This window comes from Rhinoderma darwinii, chromosome 9 (assembly GCF_050947455.1).
Source record: "Rhinoderma darwinii isolate aRhiDar2 chromosome 9, aRhiDar2.hap1, whole genome shotgun sequence".
Classification (NCBI taxonomy): Eukaryota; Metazoa; Chordata; class Amphibia; order Anura; family Rhinodermatidae; genus Rhinoderma; species Rhinoderma darwinii.
In genome coordinates this window covers 59,613,941-59,635,285 of record NC_134695.1, presented here as the reverse complement: position 1 = coordinate 59,635,285, position 21,345 = coordinate 59,613,941, and the positions used below count along the sequence as shown (strand labels likewise).

The 21,345-nt window shown below is 43.7% G+C and overlaps 1 protein-coding gene across 7 annotated transcripts in view; it reads right to left on the bottom strand.

Annotated features, from left to right (window-relative positions):
- Positions 1-21,345, bottom strand: part of PPFIBP2 (PPFIB scaffold protein 2) — a 119,833-nt gene that overhangs the window by 39,471 nt on the left and 59,017 nt on the right. For 5 of the 7 annotated variants that reach the window (XM_075837784.1, XM_075837789.1, XM_075837786.1 and 2 more), the window contains exons 4-7: positions 8,460-8,591; positions 3,585-3,677; positions 2,672-2,783; positions 1,183-1,215 (exon numbers count right to left, since the gene is read on the bottom strand). In XM_075837784.1, the coding sequence (XP_075693899.1) occupies positions 1,183-1,215; positions 2,672-2,783; positions 3,585-3,677; positions 8,460-8,591 (370 nt within the window). Of the gene's footprint in view, positions 1-1,182; positions 1,216-2,671; positions 2,784-3,584; positions 3,678-5,668; positions 5,852-8,459; positions 8,592-21,345 lie in introns of all 7 variants that reach the window. The other 2 variants (XM_075837791.1, XM_075837785.1) reach the window with 2 other exon arrangements.

The following is a 21,345-nucleotide window of genomic DNA, read 5'->3' as shown; positions in this document are numbered from 1 at the left end:
AAAAAGGGGTCAACAGAACGTATATATTAGCACACGACAATTCATTGTATAGTATGAGACTTCACGTCATAACAATAGGGTCCAACCATGTGAGGGTAAGGGCAAAATAGTCCAGTCCCATCTCCACCGCATCTGTTACAAGGCTATATGAAAGAGGCACGGGCTACAAAGCAGTGTAGGATGATGGGGACCATTTTTATAATGATTTTTTTAGACACAGCTCCCTTAAAAGGGGTAATCTCATCATGACAACCCCTTTCCATGTGCTTTATTAGAGCTGCTAACAAGAATTCATTTGAAGGGTCGTATGTAATACTACATTTCTCCTGTAGCGGCCGCTGCAGGGGAATGGAGCAGCCGACCACGATTTTCTCTGGCAACATCAGCCGCATCGGTTCTTATAATTACTGTCCGTGATGAAACAAGCCCTGTAAACATGCCATATACAATTCCCCCAAATTAACGTGCACTTCTAGCACAAGAATGGGAGCAGACCAATAGAATGGACATTGAAAACTATGGCTAGTATAAAAGCCCTCCCTGAGACCCTACTAGGGTGTGTCCACACGTCGCAGTGAATTTTGTAGCAAAAAAACGCAAATTGACTGCGATATGTAAAAGACGCCCTTAAGGTGGCACTGTGCAATCTTTCGTGTTTGGGGTGCAGGAAAATCTTTGCACTATAACCACCTCAAAGTTTTTACTAAATAACTTAATTAAGAATTCAAGGTAAAAAAAAAAAAATTTAGATGTTTTTATGTATCAAATGTAAAAATTTGGAAAATTGGAAATATTTTTCCACCAATTTTTATTAGTTAATTGTATGCACAAAAACTTTTTTCAAACAAAAAACAAACAAATTTTTACATGCCAATTTAGATGAAATTTATTAGAACAGTGAAAGGAGATTAATTCAAAGTTCACCAACACTGCAGGCAACACAAAGAACAACCGGACAGCCTGACCATTCAGAATATTTGAAACCATGATATTACTTTGACCAACAATTAGTGATTTCATAGATTGGTGGAGAAGCTTAATTGGAGGAAGCGTTGACACAATGTTAGCTGTCTGTTTGCCGCTAGCAACTGGCAATCAGTGACATGGAATAAAAGGTTATTGCAATAACGTAGCATTATAGACAAGAGTGGTGGACGAGAATGAAAAACGACAATGGCTTACGTTTCTCTTTTATCCTCCTCCTAAATACTTCTTCTATGGGGTGGGAAGAGGTAAAGAAAGCAAAATAATGCAAAGTTACATTTTATGTAATATATGCATTGCTTATTCTTGCTAAATGGATAGAGAGTTTCATGTTCAAACTACATTGTATTAATTATGTGCTCTTTTGCAACTACCATGCATCTAAAATAAAAAATGAAACAATTTTGTAAATAATGGTGTTTAAAAATCTTCTACTGTTTTGTTTCTACGGCTCCTGTGCAGAGCTTTGTGTCTCCATGGTTTCAGACTACAAACTGACCCTGTGTAGTCTGATCCTGCAGTCATTCTCCCTTAAAGGGAACCGGTCACCAGCATTTCATCTATTAATCCAGCAATACCAGGTAGTAGTGGGTGAAAAATAATTTCTATATAACCTATAATTGTCTTCTTAGTCGGCTCTGTAGCTTTAGTATTCCGTTTTTTTAGCGTTCCCACACCGTATGCTAATGAGAATAAAAGAGTCATATCTTGATTTTAAAAGAGTCAAATTTTCGTTTGAAAAGAGTCAAATCTTCATTCCTCAAGTCTTTCCGAGTTTACCCGCCTCCTTACTTTTGATTGACAGCTCCTCGCCTTCCCCCAGCACACTAAATCCCGCGCTTGTGCATTGATGTCCTCTTCTGGTGTGTGCGCACAAAGGGACAACGGATTATTACGATAAAAAGCGCAAAATGTTTGCAGACCATTATTTACAGTCGGAGGAGGAGTTTAGGATAGGGGATGAACATTTGATAGCAGCGGCAAGCGAGGGGTGAGTAGAGTTCAATAGGTGAAATGCTGGTGACAGGTTCCCTTTAAATCTGACCCCAACCACTTGATAAGGTACATGTAATAGGTTACTAAGAAGTTTGGGGCACATGAAAGGGAGTATGACTGCAGGATCAGACTAAACAGGGTTTGTTTGTAGTCTGTAACCATGGAGACAGATAGGTTTGCGTAGGAGCTGTATACACAAACAGTTAGATTTTTAAGAACATTTGCAAAGTGGACTTATTATTTTAGATGCATTGGAGTAATGAAAAAAAAAATGGTTGCAAAGATTAATTATGGTGTTCCGACTTTAATTATTGGGAAATAAGAGGATGGTGGAACAAGGTCAAAAAATTTTTGGGTGAGTGTGTGGGGAGTAGACTGTAGGGCAGGTAAGGAAATTTTCTTCTTACCCAGTGTTTAGTAACTACATCATTAACTATTTACTCTCATTAGATCCAGACTTTACATCAATAATACGTGCCACATTTATCGCGCTGTGCGATGTTGTGGGTTATCTCCATCAGTGTCACCCTATAGGGGGGTGTGAATTTGCACGTCTATATGCTATTTCATGTGCACACAATTTCATAACGAAAAAAAGTTTGACAATATCTTATTGTGACAGGACTACTGTTTTCTTGGTCTCTGCCTCTTTAATAGGTCACTGGGCGAGGCACAAAATAGTACTGATTACCTCTGTCTGCAGATTCATTTTGTGCAATTGTTTTTGAAGAAATCTGGCCCTGTAAGCGCTCAATTTCAGCATCTTTCAATGCCAGCTGTTCCTGGAGTTGTGCAATTTCAGCCTAAAATAATAATAATAATATAAAAAAAATTAAAGGGGTTATCCAGGATTAGCAAACCATGCCTGAATTCTTCGAAAAATAGCGCCACAACTATCCATAGGTTGTGTGTGGTATTGCAGCTTAGGCTTAGCCCCATTTACTACAATGGAGCTTAGCTGTAACACCAGACACAACCCATGGACAGGTGTGGTGGCGTATTTGGAAGGAAGGCGCCATTTTTTTTTCTCATACAACCCTTTAAGAAGAGTATTGCTTGGTAATTTCAGAGGACATTTCACTTTTTTTTTTTTGAGCTTTAAGGGAGATGTTAAAAAATATACAACCCCTCTAAGAAGAAATGCCAGAGGCACAGCTAGGGAGGGAGTGGGGGCTCATAAGGCATGTGCCTTGGGGGCTGGGTGCTAGGGCTCAGTGCCAATAAGCCACAGGTATGGTTTGATTTTAGTTTTTTTTTGATGTAGGAGTGTGCAAAAAAATATGGGAGTATATCTGTCAAAAGTGCCAGGGAAAAGTCACCCAAAACGACCAATCAACTTTCATCTCTCATTTTGTTTTTTTATACCCTTTGGAGATATGGAATATAATGGGTGCCATGAGCAATGCCTTAAATTTTCCCTTGCTCTACTTGTAAAAAGTCCCAAAAAATTGAGTTTTTCTTTAGCATACAGCTCCTCCATCCTCCCTACCCTAAACCAGCTACATGTCTACTTTATCTATACGGCTCTCAGAAGCCCCTTTACCCAAAGTAAGTGGAGAAGAGCATATAAGGTAGGAAAAAATACACCCAGAATGGTAGCTCACCTTTGTTGCCTTAAGTTTCCACTCATACTGTGCTCTCTCGTTTTCCAGTTCCTCCACTTTAATTTTCAGGTTTTTAAGTTCTTGTATTAGCATCTGCGAACGAGACCAAGAAATATACTCCATGAGCATCAGATGAGAGCCACACATCCAGACGGTGCAGGCAAAAAATTCAGAATGCTCATTGACACACGGGAAGATCAACCTCATGCAGAAAACACCAAGTCAGTAGGGGAACGTCATCCCTCTCTGGCCTGTTCACACTTGAGTCTGATGTTCTTCACTGATTAGGAACTTTCCCACCTATGTCATGAAGGCATGTGAACATGTGAGCGAGTTCTGGAAACTAACTGTCTCAGCAAGTCTACGTGTAGCTCCAGGCAACAAACATTTTATTTGTTGCTTCCAAAATACAAAAATTCACTTTGACCGGCAAGTCTCACCATTTTTACAGAACGGGTGGAACATTATTTTAACTTAGAATGGATACCAAGTATCGTGACCGGTTTAGAATTTAGTTCAAGTCAATGGAACCATAGGGAGCATGGTAGCTTTGCAGAGCTACATCTATGGATTCAGTTTTCACCAAGTATGGTCCTTTAACAATCCAAAAAGTATGGGTTAGGCAAACCAACTATCAACACGTTGCTTAGCGAAGATCAGGGTGGAGTAATATTTGATTGTGAGATTGTACTCTACAGTTTTGTATCACAAAGTCATAGGCACCCCATGTGGCTCAGTATGGCACTCTATTATGGAGGATACGGAATTAAATCATAGGTATACAGAAGTACAATGTGGCTCATAAATGTTACGGTTGCCGTGTACGGCGCCGTAATACGGTCACGTGCATGAGTCCTAAAACCCATCGTGTAATTTTTTAAGGGTATGCCTTTAACGGAGGTAGCTTTTACGCTCTATAGAAATGTCCTTGAGCAGACACCATGTTGGGTGCACACACAGCAGGAGATACCGGTTGGAAATAAAGTATTTCACCAGCCACATGGATCTATATAGGAATCATTCACTTGCTGCCATTATTTAAGATGGGGTAAAAGAACTTAATCTCAGAATACATATTCTCTCCATACCGATATTTAGAGTAGATATTTTCTAAATATCCAGATTGCGATGAATTGCTCAATTCCTATAGATCCACCACCCCACTTGGACATCTCTTAAGAACCACCATGCAATAATGCAAATCAATGTTAAAGTAAGCAACAATTTTAAGAAGTCACAGCAAAGCAAGACCTGAGATTTTAGGATATATATACATATACACACACACACACACACACACACACACACACACACACATAAACACATACATACCTTATAGAAAGCAATTCGGAAAAAGACACTTTACATTAAGCACACACAACACTACAAATATAGTGTATTTAGACCAATCAAACCTCAAACCTGCCTATAGTGAAGGTTTATAAACTTGTAATTTGTCATTCTCTATTAGTGAATCACAAAATGATCATATGTACCATAGGGGCAGGCCTATGGGGGTGTGGCCTATTAAGAGGCTAGCCTCAGCAAGGGCCGGCTCTATCCCCTTTGTCTTTGGTTGTATAAACCAGAAAAGTGAGAACCACCTATCTTCTCTCCTTCAGTGAATGGTAAGAGGAAGGGGTACAAAAATGTGTCTTGGTCCCCTGTCCCTGGTTGGGGAAGGGGGGGGGGTGGCATGAACCAACCCCAAAACTGGGAAGCATATTTTATATTTTTGCTCTCAAGTGGCATGGTAATATTAATATTTGTTCAAAACCACAATTCCTCTTTTTTTGGTATTTAAAAAAAATTTCCAATAGCTCTGCTATAATTCTATTTTCCAAATGCATGATTGCAAATTAAACTTTGCAGAAATGGGGATTTTTAGCAGAAATGTCATCAATACATACACATATATTATATATATATATATATATACACACACACACACACACACACTAGTAACTAAATCCTGATGCAATAGTTAGTCATGTACAATATGTGCCAATACAGGAATCTATGGAAGTAGTGCTTTAGTATAAACCCAACCATACCCCATGCAAGGTTCAGAATACTTCTCATACATCCTTCCCTTCACAACCAGAGCACTTCACCGGTTGTGGGGGGTCACAACTTGTGGTGTTGGGGACAGGCTCGATTAGCTCAGTTATGCTAGCCTGGGTCTCCCTCTCTTGGATTTTAGTATTGATCTCCTGCTGGAGTTTGCACATCTGCTCCTGGAGCTCATTGATCAGGTTGACTACAGACTGCAAAAAGGCAAAAGAGGATAAATGCATATAAAAAGGCCAACCTGAGACCAGAATAATTATATCACAAAAAAGCAAAGTTAAAAGAAAAGACAGAAAAATAAAAATAAATGAATTGATGATCATGTCATGCTTCCAGTATTGAACTGGGGTTCCTTGGACCCACCAGAGGAAATGAGGACCACCATCGTTCTATACCGAACATGTGCATGTCCACGTTTCATTGCATTGATATATCACCAGTAAGATCGAATACGTTCAACCCATAAGAAATAGACCTCAGTGGCAAGTGATTGGCTCCAAAGTCAACTCCTGCAGGACCTTTGGAGCCTGATACTGTTTCAGGACCTGGGCTGAGATATAGGGATTTTTTTGGAAGGGGTGCTCACACTTTAGAGCTGCTCTCGCAGTGTATGTGTCACGGTTAAAAGAAAGCGGTCATTCTAAACTATGAGTAGGGTTTGCAAATAAAAAATGGGTTTTTGATCCTGCAAATCTACTATTTTGTTAGACAGGGATAGAAATTCTCTTTGTTCCCTCGTCAGTTAAAGGGTTTCTCCGATTTGGACAATATCTGTTTGTTGGAAGGATCCTTGACAATATCTGATTACTAAGTGTTTCCCTGCCAGGACCCTCAGTAATCAGCTGTAATCTGTGGGGAACCTAGCAGTAAGTATTCAATTTCCCTGCAGTGCCTCCAGAGGGACAATAAGGCATTACATACTGCCAATGCATATCAATGTGTTATCTGTCTAATGCAGGACAGGACAGGTCCTCCAGAGCGAGCAACTCTCTTTGTAACTGCTCTCCACTCTGGCCAAGTGATGAGGATCCTAAACAAAAAAGCCCCCTATATTAGCTCAGAATTTATAATAGGGTGTATGAAAAGGGTTTTCTAAACTGGATAATTCCTTTAAGCAGGCACAGGGGGAGCTAAAGCAACTCTACATTGTGAAGACTCCAAACAACTCCTCATATCTCAGCTTCATGGACCCCTGTGAATATCACATGGTTAAAGAGGACCTGTCATGTTCCCATACAAATCAATCTGCCACGATACCTGGATTGCTGCCTCCCCCTCTCGATTCCAATTGGGCGGTCTCCACCACCCAGCTGTTAATGTAGTCATAAATTAGCATAACACGCCAAAATGAATCGGCTGATTGTGGGGGAACAGAGGCAACTAGAAAGACAAAATAAATTGTGCTGGAATCAGGGGAAGGCGGCAGATTTACTTTTCTGAGGATATGACAGGTCCTCTTTAAGGTCTGATTGCTGAAGGCCCCACCACTAAACCACCACCGAACATGAGAACTCCCCGTTTTCCAGCACTGCTCGGCTGTCATTAAATAAAGTGACGGTCAAGGATGCGCGGTGTCGCTTCATTTAAAGTCTATGGGAATTACGTAAATAGCCAAGTACAGCTGTTAATTGAAGACCATTACAAATGCGAATTTTAGGATTTAGGAGTTGAGTGACTTATATGCCGATTGTGAATTTTTTTTTACCTGCAAAATGGACCCACTTGGACCATACATACCTTTGCCCTCCATTTAACACTTGGAGGCCCCTAAATGTTTGTTTTCTAGAGGTTTTATCCCTGTAAAAGGCCAGATCCTCTGAGGAGAAACAACCACTCCTTCCGGCTTTCCCAAGCAGAGCAGTAGTTGTCAAAACCACACCCCCTTCAGCCTGCACTCTGCAGCTATTGGCTGTAGCCACAAAGCTCTGATGGAATTACTGCCCACCCATTCTGGATAACGTTGGCGAGCACAGGCCTCTTTTGCGCTGGTCTCCCTCTGCATTTGGATACCAGTACTCGGGTCATACAGAAAAATCTGTGGGATCCATTCATAAAAATCTAAAAATCTGATCTCGTACCACACTAGAGGTAACAGAAGGGCAGTCAGTTATACAAGGATAATGTTTTCACTTATGGACATGTTGATGACAAGTAGAAGTGAAATCAATATCTTCAAGGGATTTTATAGACTTGAGTGTTTGTTAAGACATTAAACAGCTGCAAAGTGGTTGACAGGCCCCAAGCCACTAATCCAGATAAAAATACAACATCCTCATATATGAAAAAGAATCGGGAGTCTCTATGTGCTAAACCGGAGGAATGCGCCATTAGTAGGAACTAATTCTATATTTAATTATCACACATAGAATAATAAAATGACTGCATTAAATGGAATCAGCAATGTGTAGCCCTTTGGCTTCGTTCATATCTGCGTTGTGGCATCGGTTTTAGCCGATCCGTTGAAATAAAAAAAATAAAACCTCTGGTTTCCGTTTGTTTCAGTGAGGGTCCGTTCTGACGGGAAGCTCCGACGGAACATCAGAACGGACCCCGACGCAGATGTGAATGAAGCCTTAGTAGAAGTGGTAGCTCTAAAGTCTGTTTAGGTCATAACATTTAAATGAAAAAAAGTCAGACTTTAGAAAGTTCTGAAAATAGATATGATCACATACTCATGAAAGTCGCTGCTCTGGATGGCACGAAGTGCAGCCGGAGTCGGATGTCAATCTCTGAAAGGGCTAATCAAGCACAGTACAACAAATGTTGGAGTATATATATATAATGGGACGGTAGAGACTGACTAACCTCTGCCTTGCTGTGTGCCTCTTCACAACCGTTCTTCTCTTTCTCCAAACCAACCAGTTGTATCTTTAGGTTCGAAATCTCAGCCATCAGATCCAGCTTTTGGGTTTCTAGAGATGTCCGACTCAGAAGCTCCTACAAATTTAAGATACATACTTAGGTTTTAATGTTATCCAACAAGGATACAGATGACGCTACCCAGAATGTCCACCATGATTATGGTTTATCACAAAATAATAGCCCTACAGAAGTAGTATACCTACCATCTGTAGCTCCACATAAGTCATCTAGCCACATTGAGTCCACAAAACCGCAACCAACATCACATGTGCTATACTATAGTCATATCAAGTAAACTTAGAATTTAGGACCCATTTAATAAGAAGCCAGTTATCTCAAGCATGGTTTCTGGATTGTCGGTGGAGACCATAATACGTGGAGGAGACCTTTACAAGAATAGGAGAAGTTGCATTTCATGCAAATGGTATCCAGATTGGATTCACACCCATGGTCCTATAAAGCAGCAGTGATGACCACAGAGCCCCCATATTAATAGTATAGATTAAGTAGATTTGCTTATTGGATGTTGATCGTGTACTCACCATAGGACTCATGTAGAAAATTAGTTAAAGAGAAGTAAATCATAGCAACTTCATTAGATTTACGCTTTCGTTTATCTAGTAAATTCCCACTCTAGTATACCTGCAGAAATACTTCTGAACAAGATTATGTTGTCAGCCTAAAGGATTCACCTCAAATTAAAATTAACATTGGCGTCTAGGGCCACAATCGGGGTAATACAGATGGTAGTCAGGGGCCAAGGCTAAAAAGTTAAAAAAAAGGGGGCCCACAGTGGCGGGTTGGCAGTCACCACCTCCCAAGGGTCACTGCATGAAGCCTCCATAGTAAGGCCTCATTCACACGACCGTGCTTTTGCGGCCGCAACTTCTTTTTTGTGGATAAATTGCGGACCCATTCTTTTCTATGGCACCCATGCAAACTATCGTGATTTACATGGATCGGTGCGGGGGGGGGGGGGGGGGGCGCAAATCCAGATTGCAAAAACTCAGGACACGTTATTTTATGGTCTGGATTTTCAGATTGGATTCACCTGGTGAATTGTTGCCGATCTGCGAGTCCTGATGACAGACGGATACACAACAAGGGTTTTTGACGGTCTGATGGAACGCAACGAACCAGTGGTTTTGCATACTGCAAAACCAATGAGGTTGTGTGCGTGAGGTCTTACCCATGTATTATATGAATGGGTTCCATTTAAAAGGCTTTAATGTGCAAACATGGGGAGGGGGGGGGGTGTTCATTTCACAGGCCCCAACTAATCTGTGCCCCCCTCAAGAGACCCACCAAATATATGGTATGGGCAAAGGTGTATAAAGGTCATATTAGTCCCTATTTTATTAAAACAGAGTGGCCCACAGATGACAAACCCCATGGACTACTGTGCATCGAAGGGGAAATTACATGACCATCCAACACCCTCCATCAGATGCCAACCAAATATAAATTATACCCTACAAGATGGCGTAAAAAAAGCTTAGGAGGCCTCACTACTTGCATGAATGGGGCTCAGATATTTCAAATAATGGCCCTGCTGGCCCCCAATCTAAAGGATGTTTCTGTACGAAAAAGAAAGTTGGAACCAGCGCTGAGAGTGATAGGTCTGTTAAAAACGGGAAACTTCTTAAGCCATGACTAAGGACCCAGCAGGGGTCTGAAACGCGTAGGCTACCGCCTATCTTCTCATCACGCTCTGTACTCTGGACATTACCCGCCCGTCGCTATTATCTCTTTGTCCACTGCTTTTATAAAAGCAACATTAAAACTTGGAAGAAGTTTCCAGTTTTTAACAGACCTATCACTCTCAGCGCTGGTTCCAACTTTCTTTTTCTGCCATTTCCCTTGCGTGTGCCGACACGAGGATCCGTGCGCTGACCACCATACCTGCGACAAGGTGAGCTGAAGGAAATTTCCCCTCCTGTTTTTTCTGTACATGTTTCTGTACGTAAACTAGGTGCACCTTTTGTACACAACCTGTAGAGATCCAACTCCTATAGTGTTACATTCTGCATGTACAGTATATAAAAATATAAAGGTTTCCACTATTACTGACCTCCGCTATAGAGAAGGGAATGTAAAAGTCATTACATCAGATCCTTGCGGTTTGGGACATACATCTACAACTGCAGGAATGATGGCAGGTTGTGGGGTCACCGGGGTACGCTGCGCTTGTAGAATAGGTGATGTAGAAGTAAATGAGGATTAGGTTTCATGAACTGAGAACATCCATAAATCAGGCCTCATTTATTCGGAAACCTTAGAATAATACTTTCTCCAGAAGTCTGAGAGAGGAAATGGACGCCCGCGGTGCCAATTATTACACAATGGGGCAGATCCTACAATACTGTCACAGGGACAAGTCCTAGGACTATGTAAAGGCTGTGACTTTCGTGACAATTTGCCATGGTCTAGGTCTCTGTTCACATGTTCGTTTCTGTCAAGCTTTACAGTATATTTGACAGGAAGAATAGCAGAGCTATTCTTGCCGTAAAAAAACGCTGAAACCCCCATGGAGCCCATTTAAGCCAATGGGGTCCGTCAGTCTTTATTTGGAGCGATTTGAAAACAGATCCGTCATAGCAATATATCTTGCATTGTAAACAGAGGCTTAAAAAGGTATTCCCATCTTTGATTTTTTTTACGGCATATCGCTAAGATATGCCATAACATACTGATCGGTGGTTGTCTGACCTCCGGGACCTCCACTGATCTAAAAAAAACAGGTCCACCGATTCCATATTTTGGAATCCATAATACAGACCCCCCCCCATAACTTACCCCAATATTAAGAGGTGTCCGGCGGCTTATTCCCTTCTCCCCATTGAGTACACAGCAGAGCGTGCACATGTAGGCAATAGTTGAAAGGCATAGCTGTCGGCCAAATGAGTTCGGTCAAAAACTAGGTGTGGGCAGCTTTAGCCCCTGTTCACACTAGCGGCAGAAGGGTATGTTCACACGGCCTATTTTCAGGCGTAATCCGGGCGTTTTACGCCTCAAATTACGCCTGAAAAAATGGCTCCATTACACCTAAATACATCTGCCCATTGCTTTCAATGGGTTTTACGATGTTTTGTTCCCACGAGGTGTAATTTTACGCTTCGCTGTCAAAAGACGGCGCGTAAAAAACGCCCGTGTCAAAGAAGTGCATGTCACTTCTTGGGACGTTTTTGGAGTCGCTTTTCATTGACGCCATTGAAAAATCTTACAGTGATAAAGTGTCAGTGTTGCCCATGGCAACCAAAGTTCAGGTTTAATTTTTTTACATGTGTACAACCAAGTAGTTTACAGTTTCTTTTGTCTATTTGGTAGAGGCTCTGCCGTCTTGCTATAGTGAATCTCTATTTATTGCTATAAAGAAGGACAAGGCAGGGACTATGCATTTCTATGATTCCTGGGTGACTCTGTGACTCCAATATTTTAAAAAAACGTATACTGCATATTACACATTTATCTTCAGGATCCCCCCTGTAATGAAAAGCGTAGTCACTACAATTTTCAATACCGTTAAAAAAAAAGGTATGCGGACGTATTACAGGCAAACATATGCCCATAGGACACAGTCTTGGTATATGTTTGGCTAATGAAGTCTATTAACACGATAGCATATAATTAAGTGCCATCGGCATACAGGCCGGACGATGAACACAGTCGTGTATCTACACATTGTATTTTTGCCGCGCAACCGAAACCGCAGAAAAAACCCAGAAGTAAGCGCAAAACCTTATATGTATGGCCTGTTTCACGCCTTGTTGTGTTACCAGACGTTCTAGATCATCTGCCATCAGAGAAAAAAATGAAACCAATAGATTGGACTTTTACCTCTTATATCCTATTATTTCCCTCAAGATAAGCAGTGCCAGAAGTATCTGGCAGCTGCTCGTCAACACACAACGGAGATTATCTGTACAAGAGATATCCTGCCTATGACAAGTTATGATACAAATTAAAATAGATCACAATCAACAACAAGAACTCACATTTTGTGGATGGTTTTAATTCTTCTCAAAGTCTACTCCACCTGCGTACACGGTTTCCAGGCCTAGGTCTCCCAACACCACCTGCCACAGGTAAATGCGGACAGCACCCAGGGGCAGAGGGTGAAGAGAAATGCTGCAGCAATGTAAGTTTGTGTCTGTAAAACCCTCCAGACAGTGACGGAGACTTCCACGTGGACCTTCGAAAACTTTTATAGCAACTGCTGCACTCCAGAGCTGCCAGTAATCTGGAAACCCCTGGCCATAGTCTGTAGTCAGAATATAATTAAAAGCTACGGCTAATCCCAGGCTCTCATCTCATCCACAGTCCTGAGCGCGCAGAGGGAATAATACAAGCAGCACAGAGCGACTCAGCAAATGAAAAACAAATGTGGAGACGGAATCTCACACAAAGTGCAGGAACAATGGGAATGTTGCCTTCACATGTAACCCTTTTCAGCCTGCCAGATGGAACGCACTGAGGTTGCTATTCACTGACAAGAGGCCGGGTTGGTATTTTTAGTCAGCAGCGGCGTGTCTCATCAGAATTAAAAGTATCCCGGGTATTTAGGTCTTAGGTGGATTCAGATTACGAGTTGTATTGATGTAATTGCTCGGGTCCTGGATGAGCGCTTACATCTGTAATCGAGAAATATTGGCTCACGATTACTAGGAGTGACGTCTCTTATTACACCTGTCTAAGGCCACGTTCACATACACAGTCTAGATGCAGTTTTTGGCTCTGTTTTTTTGGGCAAAACCCAGAAGTGGATCCAAAAGGAAGGAAAGGTATAAATAAAAGACCGATGCATCTTTTCTGTCCACTCCTGTGATTGGCTAAAAAAACAGAGCCAAAAACTGCATCAAACCGGTGTGTGATCCTGGCCTTACGGAGATACACACTTCTTCATTTTGCACTGCGTAAGGCCCCATGCACACGACCGTAGAATTCGTCCGTAATTACAGTCCGCAACTATGGACCAATTCACTTCTATTGACCACGGACACCTTCCAGTATTTTTGCGGGAAGGTGTCCGGGCCGTAGAAAGCCTCCGCAAAAGATAGGACATGTCCTATCGTTTGCTTTTTATGGACTGTGCTCCCATACTTTATATGGGTGCATGGGCTGAAAATCCGGGTGGCTGTCCGCGGCCGTCCCCGCAATCACGGGCAGTGATTACAAGCAGAGGCTGTGTGCACACGTCCGTATTTTTCATCCGTAATTACGGACACATTCATTTTTATGGGCCACGGACACCTTTCTGTATTTTTACGGATGACTGCCCGTGCCGTAGAAATGATAGAACGTGTCCTTTTTTGTCCATAATCACGCCACAGACTCCACATAGAAGCCTATGGGCGCTACAGACAGCTACAAATGTGCACCCATAGTCGTCCGTAATTACGGAAGCGTTGCCAGGTGACGCCAGGTTTTCAGATGTCGCATATCATTTGTGTTTTTCTTCTTTTTTCGGATCTGTAAATACGGATGCACTAAGGACCGTATTTACGGACACTGTTCCGTGTATGCGAATGATTTACAGATGACTATAAATGACTACAGATCCGTCTTTACAGACAGTATTTACGGATGGATGAAATCTACGGTCGTGTGCACGGGGCCCAAGTAGCAGAAACCCAAATCTAAAACTGCTTTCAGCAAATGTAGATTTGCAACAAAATTTGCGCCCTTTTCAGGCTTTGAGTTCAATAAATTTTTACTAAAACCACGCCTTCTTGGAGACCACGCCCACTTCAAAAACTTGCCAATGACTAGAAAAGAAACAATTGTGCCACGTTGCGATTTGTGACTGTTTTTGCACGATTTACGCATAAATCTGGCATAAACTGGATTAAAAACGTAAGCCAGTGAGTGTATATTTTCAAGCCGCTGAGGTATAAGGAACCTACATGTATTCATCTTACCACTTCCATTCTATTTGCTTTCCTCTGACCTCCCACAATTCCATGCAAGAACACTCCCCAGTGGGTGGGACCTAAGGCTCTAAGCTTCCTGGTTCAAGAATAGAATGGTAGAACAGCAGTGGAAACTGACACTTAGCCTTTTTGAACACGAACATCTTCTGTTGCACAGATCTGTATTCCGGGTCCTATCGTTTGCTAAGGGCTCATACTCTTCCCCATGTGACTCTGTATACAACACATGCCATAATATGAAGGTACTTTTCCCTAGTAGAATTACTTCTAGAGGAGAATACAGCGCCTCACATAGACACTATACAGCGGTACGTTGTGTCCTGCATCGGTATTTCCGTTGTTCTGCTCCGTCAGAGTACGAGTACCAGAAACGCTGGTTTATTTGTTTAATGGGTTCCAATGGGTTTCCGTTGTTTTACCAGAAACATGTACAGGGCAATTCCTTGTGCATGGACCTAAAGCATAGCCAAATCTAAGGTCTTATTCACACAGTGCTGATTTGGTCAGACTATTGTAGTTATTTGTCAGAGCCAAAATCAGGAGTGGATGCAAAAAAATATTTAGGCTATATTCACACAGTGCGGTTTTGGTGCAGTTTTTGACGCTACAATCATGAGTGAATAAAAAAAAAAATGAGGTGAAATATAACCTTTCCGATATATACTTCCCCTCCCTTTACGAAGCACTCCTGGTTATGGCTTTAAAAAACAGCATAGAAAACCGCACCAAAACTGCACTGTGTGAATATACCCTTATGACGACACTCTATGCCAGAATCTGGATGACGTCCTGTGGTTTGTGGGTGATACAACCCCAGGTAAGTAAGCTTGTGGAAGATTGACACTAACCTAGGGTTGGTGCTGTGGGCTATAGTGGGCACCAACAAACCACCCCGACCAGAAAGGAGAACGCATTGCGACATTCTTCACTATCCAGAGTATGGGGTACATGTGATTTGATAACCTTTGGCTTGCGGCAGGAGCATCTGATCTCAATTTCCGATTTCTTGGCTACGGAATAAAGACTTATTAAAATATTTCAAAAATGATGTTGCAGCAGCCAGTGCCTGGAAACGATCCCTTAGTCAGGTGCAGTAGGAATCCGAGACCATTTGGTCGGGCCCCGCGGCGACTTGTGATACTGGTAAAATCACGTGTTATTGCGACTTCGATGTTTCAAAAGTCTCAGATGACTCACGACATGGTCAAAATTCTTGGGATTGTCACTTGTCTTTTCTCCGATAGGGTCACGGTAACCCACGATTTAAGGAAGACAGAAGTTCACAGTGTAGCCCTAGGCTGAGATTTTACCGTGACCGTCTAAAAGTCGCAATGGAGCCCCAGCCTCAAATCTAAAATACGCCTCTGAGGAACTTCTGCCTCTGCACTTGGCCACTGACACAGGACTTTGGGCTTGTCCACACGTAGCGGAATTGCGGATGGAAAATACGCAGCAGAATACAGTAGCAGCAAAGTGGGGGAGAATGCGCTGCGTAAAAATTCAGACCAGAAATTGACCTGCGGTGCGTATTCTTCGTACTGCAACATGTCAATTCCTGCTGCGGAAAGTGGATTGAAATGCTGCGTTTTTCAGAGGAGATGCCACCATCTCCCAACACGGAGAAAAAGGCAGTAAAGAATGCAGGAAATGGTGCGTTTTTTCCGCAGCGGAATGTCTGCTGCTTTCAACGGAATTACTGCAGAAATTGTCTGCACCAATTCCGTTATGTGTGGACAAGCCCTTTCTCCGACTGGATAGACTGGTTATTTGCTGCTCCTTGTCCTTCTACCAACTCCCTATCCGGTTTGTTGCAGTAAAAAACTCACCAAATCACAGTAAGGGTATGTTCACACGACAGCGTCCGTTACGGCTGAAATTACGGGGATGTTTCAGCCTGAAAACATCCCCGTAATTTCAGCCGTACCGGCATGTGCAGGCGCTTGAACGCCGCGTCCATTACGGCCGTAATTAGCGCTGCTATTCATTGGAGTCAATGAATACCGGCTCCAATTACGGCCAAAGAAGTGACAGGTCACTTCTTTGACGCGGGCATCTATTTACGCGCCGCCATTTGACAGCGGCGCGTAAATATACGCCTCGTGTGAACAGACAAACGTCTGCCCATTGCTTTCAATGGGCAGATGTTTGTCAGCGCTATTGAGGCGCTATTTTCGGACGTAATTCGGGGCAAAAACGCCCGAATTACGTCCGTAAATAGGCCGTGTGAACATACCCTAAAAACACGCTCCGTTTTTTTATTATTTTTTTTTTGTGCAGTTTTTCTGGATACACTCTAAGGCTCTGTTCACATCTGGGTCGGAGGCTCCGTCGCAGATCTGGTGCGAATAAGAAATAGTGCAACATACTGCGATACTCCGGTAAAATGACAGACACCCTCATGGAAACCCGACAGAACTCAATTAAGTCAATGGGTTCCGCCGAGCGCTGTTAGTGTCCGTGATGCAATGGCTCCGGCCTACGACGGAAAAGAAGAATGGAATAACTTAGTGCAGATGTGAACGAAGTGTAGGGGTATATTCAGATATTGCCGTTGATATGCAGTTAAAAATGCATAAAAAACCGAATGTGCTTTACCGCGATTTTGTTAGTTTTTTGGTGTGGGTGCAGTTATTAACGCAACCGCATCGAAAGACGCACCAAATCGCGCTAAAAATGCATGAAGTATTGGATGCGGTTTGGATGTGGTTTTTTTATATGGTCTGAAGGCCCTGTTCATACGGCGTGTATTTCGGCTAATTTTATGTGCCGTATTACGCATGACACGCTTGCGTAATGCTTAATTGACATAAATAGAAAGGCTCGCCATTAGTGCATACATTGCGCTTTCTACCCAAACAAATAAAAATTACAAGTGGCAAAAAAAAAAAAAGCGTCATGTCAATTCTTGCCGCATAAAAGGTGCCCCAAAAGCACGCCAAATTTTCCCACATAGTCAATGGCAATCTTAAAGGGTGACTAAACTTTCAACAAACTTCTGACATGTCATAGTGACGTCAGAAGTTTTAATTGGTGGGGGTCCGAGCACTGAGACCCCGAACAATCGCTAGAACGAAGCGGCAGAAGTGCCCGTGTGAACGCTGAGCCGTTTAGTTTCTGTTCGGCTGTTTTCAGAAAGCCGATGTATCGGAGTACGGGCTCATAGACTTTCTATTGAGTCAGTCCTCCGATACATTCATTTCCGGGAAAAAGCCGAACAGAAACGAAGCGTCAGAAGCGCTCGGGTGAGCGCTGAGCCGCTTGGTTTCTGATCGGCTTTTCTCTGAAAGCCGATGTAATGGTGTACGAACCCGGTAGAAAGTTTATGAACCCGTACACCAATTGTGCGGTTTTCCTAGAAAAGCTGATCAGACACTAAGCGGCTCAGCGTTTACCCGATTGCTTCTGCCGCTTCGTTTTAGCGATTGGGCGGGGGTTTCAGTGATCGGACCCCCACCGATCAAAACTTCTGACATGTCACTATGACGTGTCAGAAGTTTTCTGGAAGTTTAGTAGCCCATTAAATCAAGCTTTTTTTTAACTCCTATTTCGGCGTGTAAAACGTGCCAAAACAGCGTCAAATACACGCCGTGTGAACAAGCCCTAACCGCACCTCCATGGCTACGCCTGAATACAGCCAATGTCTATATCATTTTTTACGTTGCATCTAAACACAGAGAACCTTCATATCTGTAGTCCAGATGCATCAAGTATCTAGATCATATGGGATCCTATAAGAACAAAATCCTATAGGAGCCCTCGGGGACTATGTACAAGTCTGACAGAAACGGATTTTCCAGGCACAATGACATTCCAGCGCTAACCTTATAATAACACTGACAGGACACGTGGAGAAATCTGCGGGAACACAATAGAAACGCTGTGTAAACGCCAACATCAAAGAGCAGAGCTGGAATGGCGCACCCCATGTCCTGAGACGCACACAGTCCTGGGATTAATCATACGGCTCAGGTTATAGGATCGACTTGCAGAAAAAAGGCCAAGAAATGTATTTAAAACCACGATAATAAAAGGAGGCCTTAAATCTCCTGTACATTGAGAGAGGGGCTTATCTGCTGGAATCAAAGAATACCGTCTGGGATTAACATTCCCCGAGCGAAGGCCGTAGCGAACAGTTGTATCTGGAGGAGCCGTGTGTAGCCAGCACATGTACATGAAGAACGATCGCTCTAATCCTGCATCCGCTAATAACTGAGCCCATAAGGGCCGTCACCCAACTATCCATAGGGCCAGAATAGCAAATGAATAAGGATTGTTGTGAAAAGTTATATTGTTTAACCTGCTCTGCCTATGTGTCAGTCTTTACTGAAATTCTGGCATTATATTCATGAAACAGAAAGGTTAGCATGAACAGTGTCATACTAGATCCTTCCCATATAGAAGATTGCTGCATTTATAGCTTCAATCTATGATCTTATACTAAATGTGACTACAGATCAGATTCATATTCCTGTAAGGCTGGGTTCACACGACCACATTAACGTCCGTAATGGACGGACGTATTTCGGCCGGAAGTCCCGGACCGAACTCAGTGCAGGGAGCCGGGCTCCTAGCATCATAGTTATGTACGATGCTAGGAGTCCCTGCCTCTCTGCAGGACAACTGTCCCGTACTGTAATCATGTTTTCAGTACGGGACAGTAGTTCCACGGAGAGGCAGGGACTCCTAGCATCGTAAATAACTATGATGCTAGGAGCCCGGCTCCCTGCACTGAGTTCGGTCCGGGACTGCCGGCCGAAATACGTCCGTCCATTACGGACGTTAATGTGGTAGTGTGAACCCAGCCTAAGAATAATTGCTTGAATTAAATGTGTTTTCCATGTCTACAAGTGTTTTTCAAAAAGCCCCCTAACCTGCAAGAAATACAAAAATAATAGCTTTGCGGTAGAGTTACCTTCAATATTCTGCCCCATCCCCACGCCAGTCCCATGAGCTCCGCTGTGACAACTATGGATGGCGTGGCCATATGGCATCACTATAGACAACACATAGCCATGACCTACTTCTTGCAGCAGACCTCAGAGGACTGGCGGCAGGAGAAGGGTTGGTGTTTTAATGTTAATTGTAGTTTTTTTTTCTGTACTTCTTGCAGGGGAGTTTTTGAAAACACATTTTGCGTGAATCTACAGTTAGACTGCTCATAGGGGCGCTAGACTACACAACCAGACTGCTGTTATAGGGGGAGGTCCAGACTACACAACCAGACTGCTGTTATAGGGGGAGGTCCAGACTACACAACCAGACTGCTGTTATAGGGGGGGGGGGGTGCTCCAGACTACACAACCAGACTGCTGTTATAGGGGGGGGGGGTGCTCCAGACTACACAACCAGACTGCTGTTATAGGGGGAGGTCCAGACTACACAACCAGACTGCTGTTATAGGGGGAGGTCCAGACTACACAACCAGACTGCTGTTATAGGGGGAGGACCAGACCTAACAACCAGACTGCTGTAAGAGGGACCGGGTGCTCCAGACTACACAACCAGACTGCAGTTATAGGGGGCACTCCAGATTACACAGCTAGACTGCTGTTATAGGGGGCTCCAGACTACACAACCAGACTGCTGTTATAGGGGAGGCTCCAGACTACACATCCAGACTGCAGTTACAGGGGGGTGCTCCAGACTACACAACCAGACTGCTGTTATAGGGGGCGCTCCAGATTACACAGCCAGACTGCTGTTATAGGGGGCGCTAGACTACACAACCAGACTGCTGTTATAGGGGGCGCTCCAGACCACACAGCCAGACTGCTGTAAGAGGGGGGTTCTCCAGACTACACAACCAGACTACCGGTTATAGGGGGCGCTAGACTACACAACCAGACTGCTGTTATAGGGGGCTCCAGACTACACAACCAGACTGCTGTTATAGGGGGCGCTCCAGACCACACAGCCAGACTGCTGTTATAGGGGGCGCTCCCTGACCATACAACCAGACTGCTGTTATAGGTGGAGCTCCAGACTACACAACCAGACTGCAGTTATAGAAGGCGCTCCAGACTACACAGCCAGACTACTGTTATAGGGGGCGCTAGACTACACAACCAGACTGCTGTTATAGGGGGCGCTCCAGACCACACAGCCAGACTGCTGTAAGAGGGGGGTGCTCCGGACTACACAACCAGACTGCGGTTATAGTGGGCACTAGACTACACAACCAGACTGCTGTTATAGGGGGCTCCAGACTACACAACCAGACTGCTGTTATAGGGGGCGCTCCCTGACCATACAACCAGACTGCTGTTATAGGGGGGGCTCCAGACTACACAACCAGACTGCTGTTATAGGGGGCGCTCCAGACTACACAGCCAGACTGCTGTAATAGGGGGTGCTCCAGACTACACAACCAGACTGCGGTTATAGGGGGCACTAGACTACACAACCAGACTGCTGTTATAGGGGGCTCCAGACTACACAACCAGACTGCTGTTATAGGGGGCACTCCAGACCACACAGCCAGACTGCTGTTATAGGGGGCGCTCCAGACTACACAACCAGACTGCTGTTATAGGGGCGCTCCAGACTACACAGCCAGACTACTGTAATAGGGGGGTGCTCCAGACTACACAACCAAACTGCAGTTATAGGGGGCGCTAGACTACACAACCAGACTGCTGTTATAGGGGGCTCCAGACTACACAACCAGACTGCTGTTATAGGGGGAGGTCCAGACCACACAACCAGACTGCTGTTATAGGGGGAGGTCCAGACTACACAACCAGACTGCTTTTATTGGGGAGGCTCCAGACTACACAACCAGACTGCTGTTATAGGGGGCGCTAGACTACACAACCAGACTGCTGTTATAGGGGGCGCTCCAGAACACACAGCCAGACTGCTGTTATAGGGGGCTCCAGACCACACAGCCAGACTGCTGT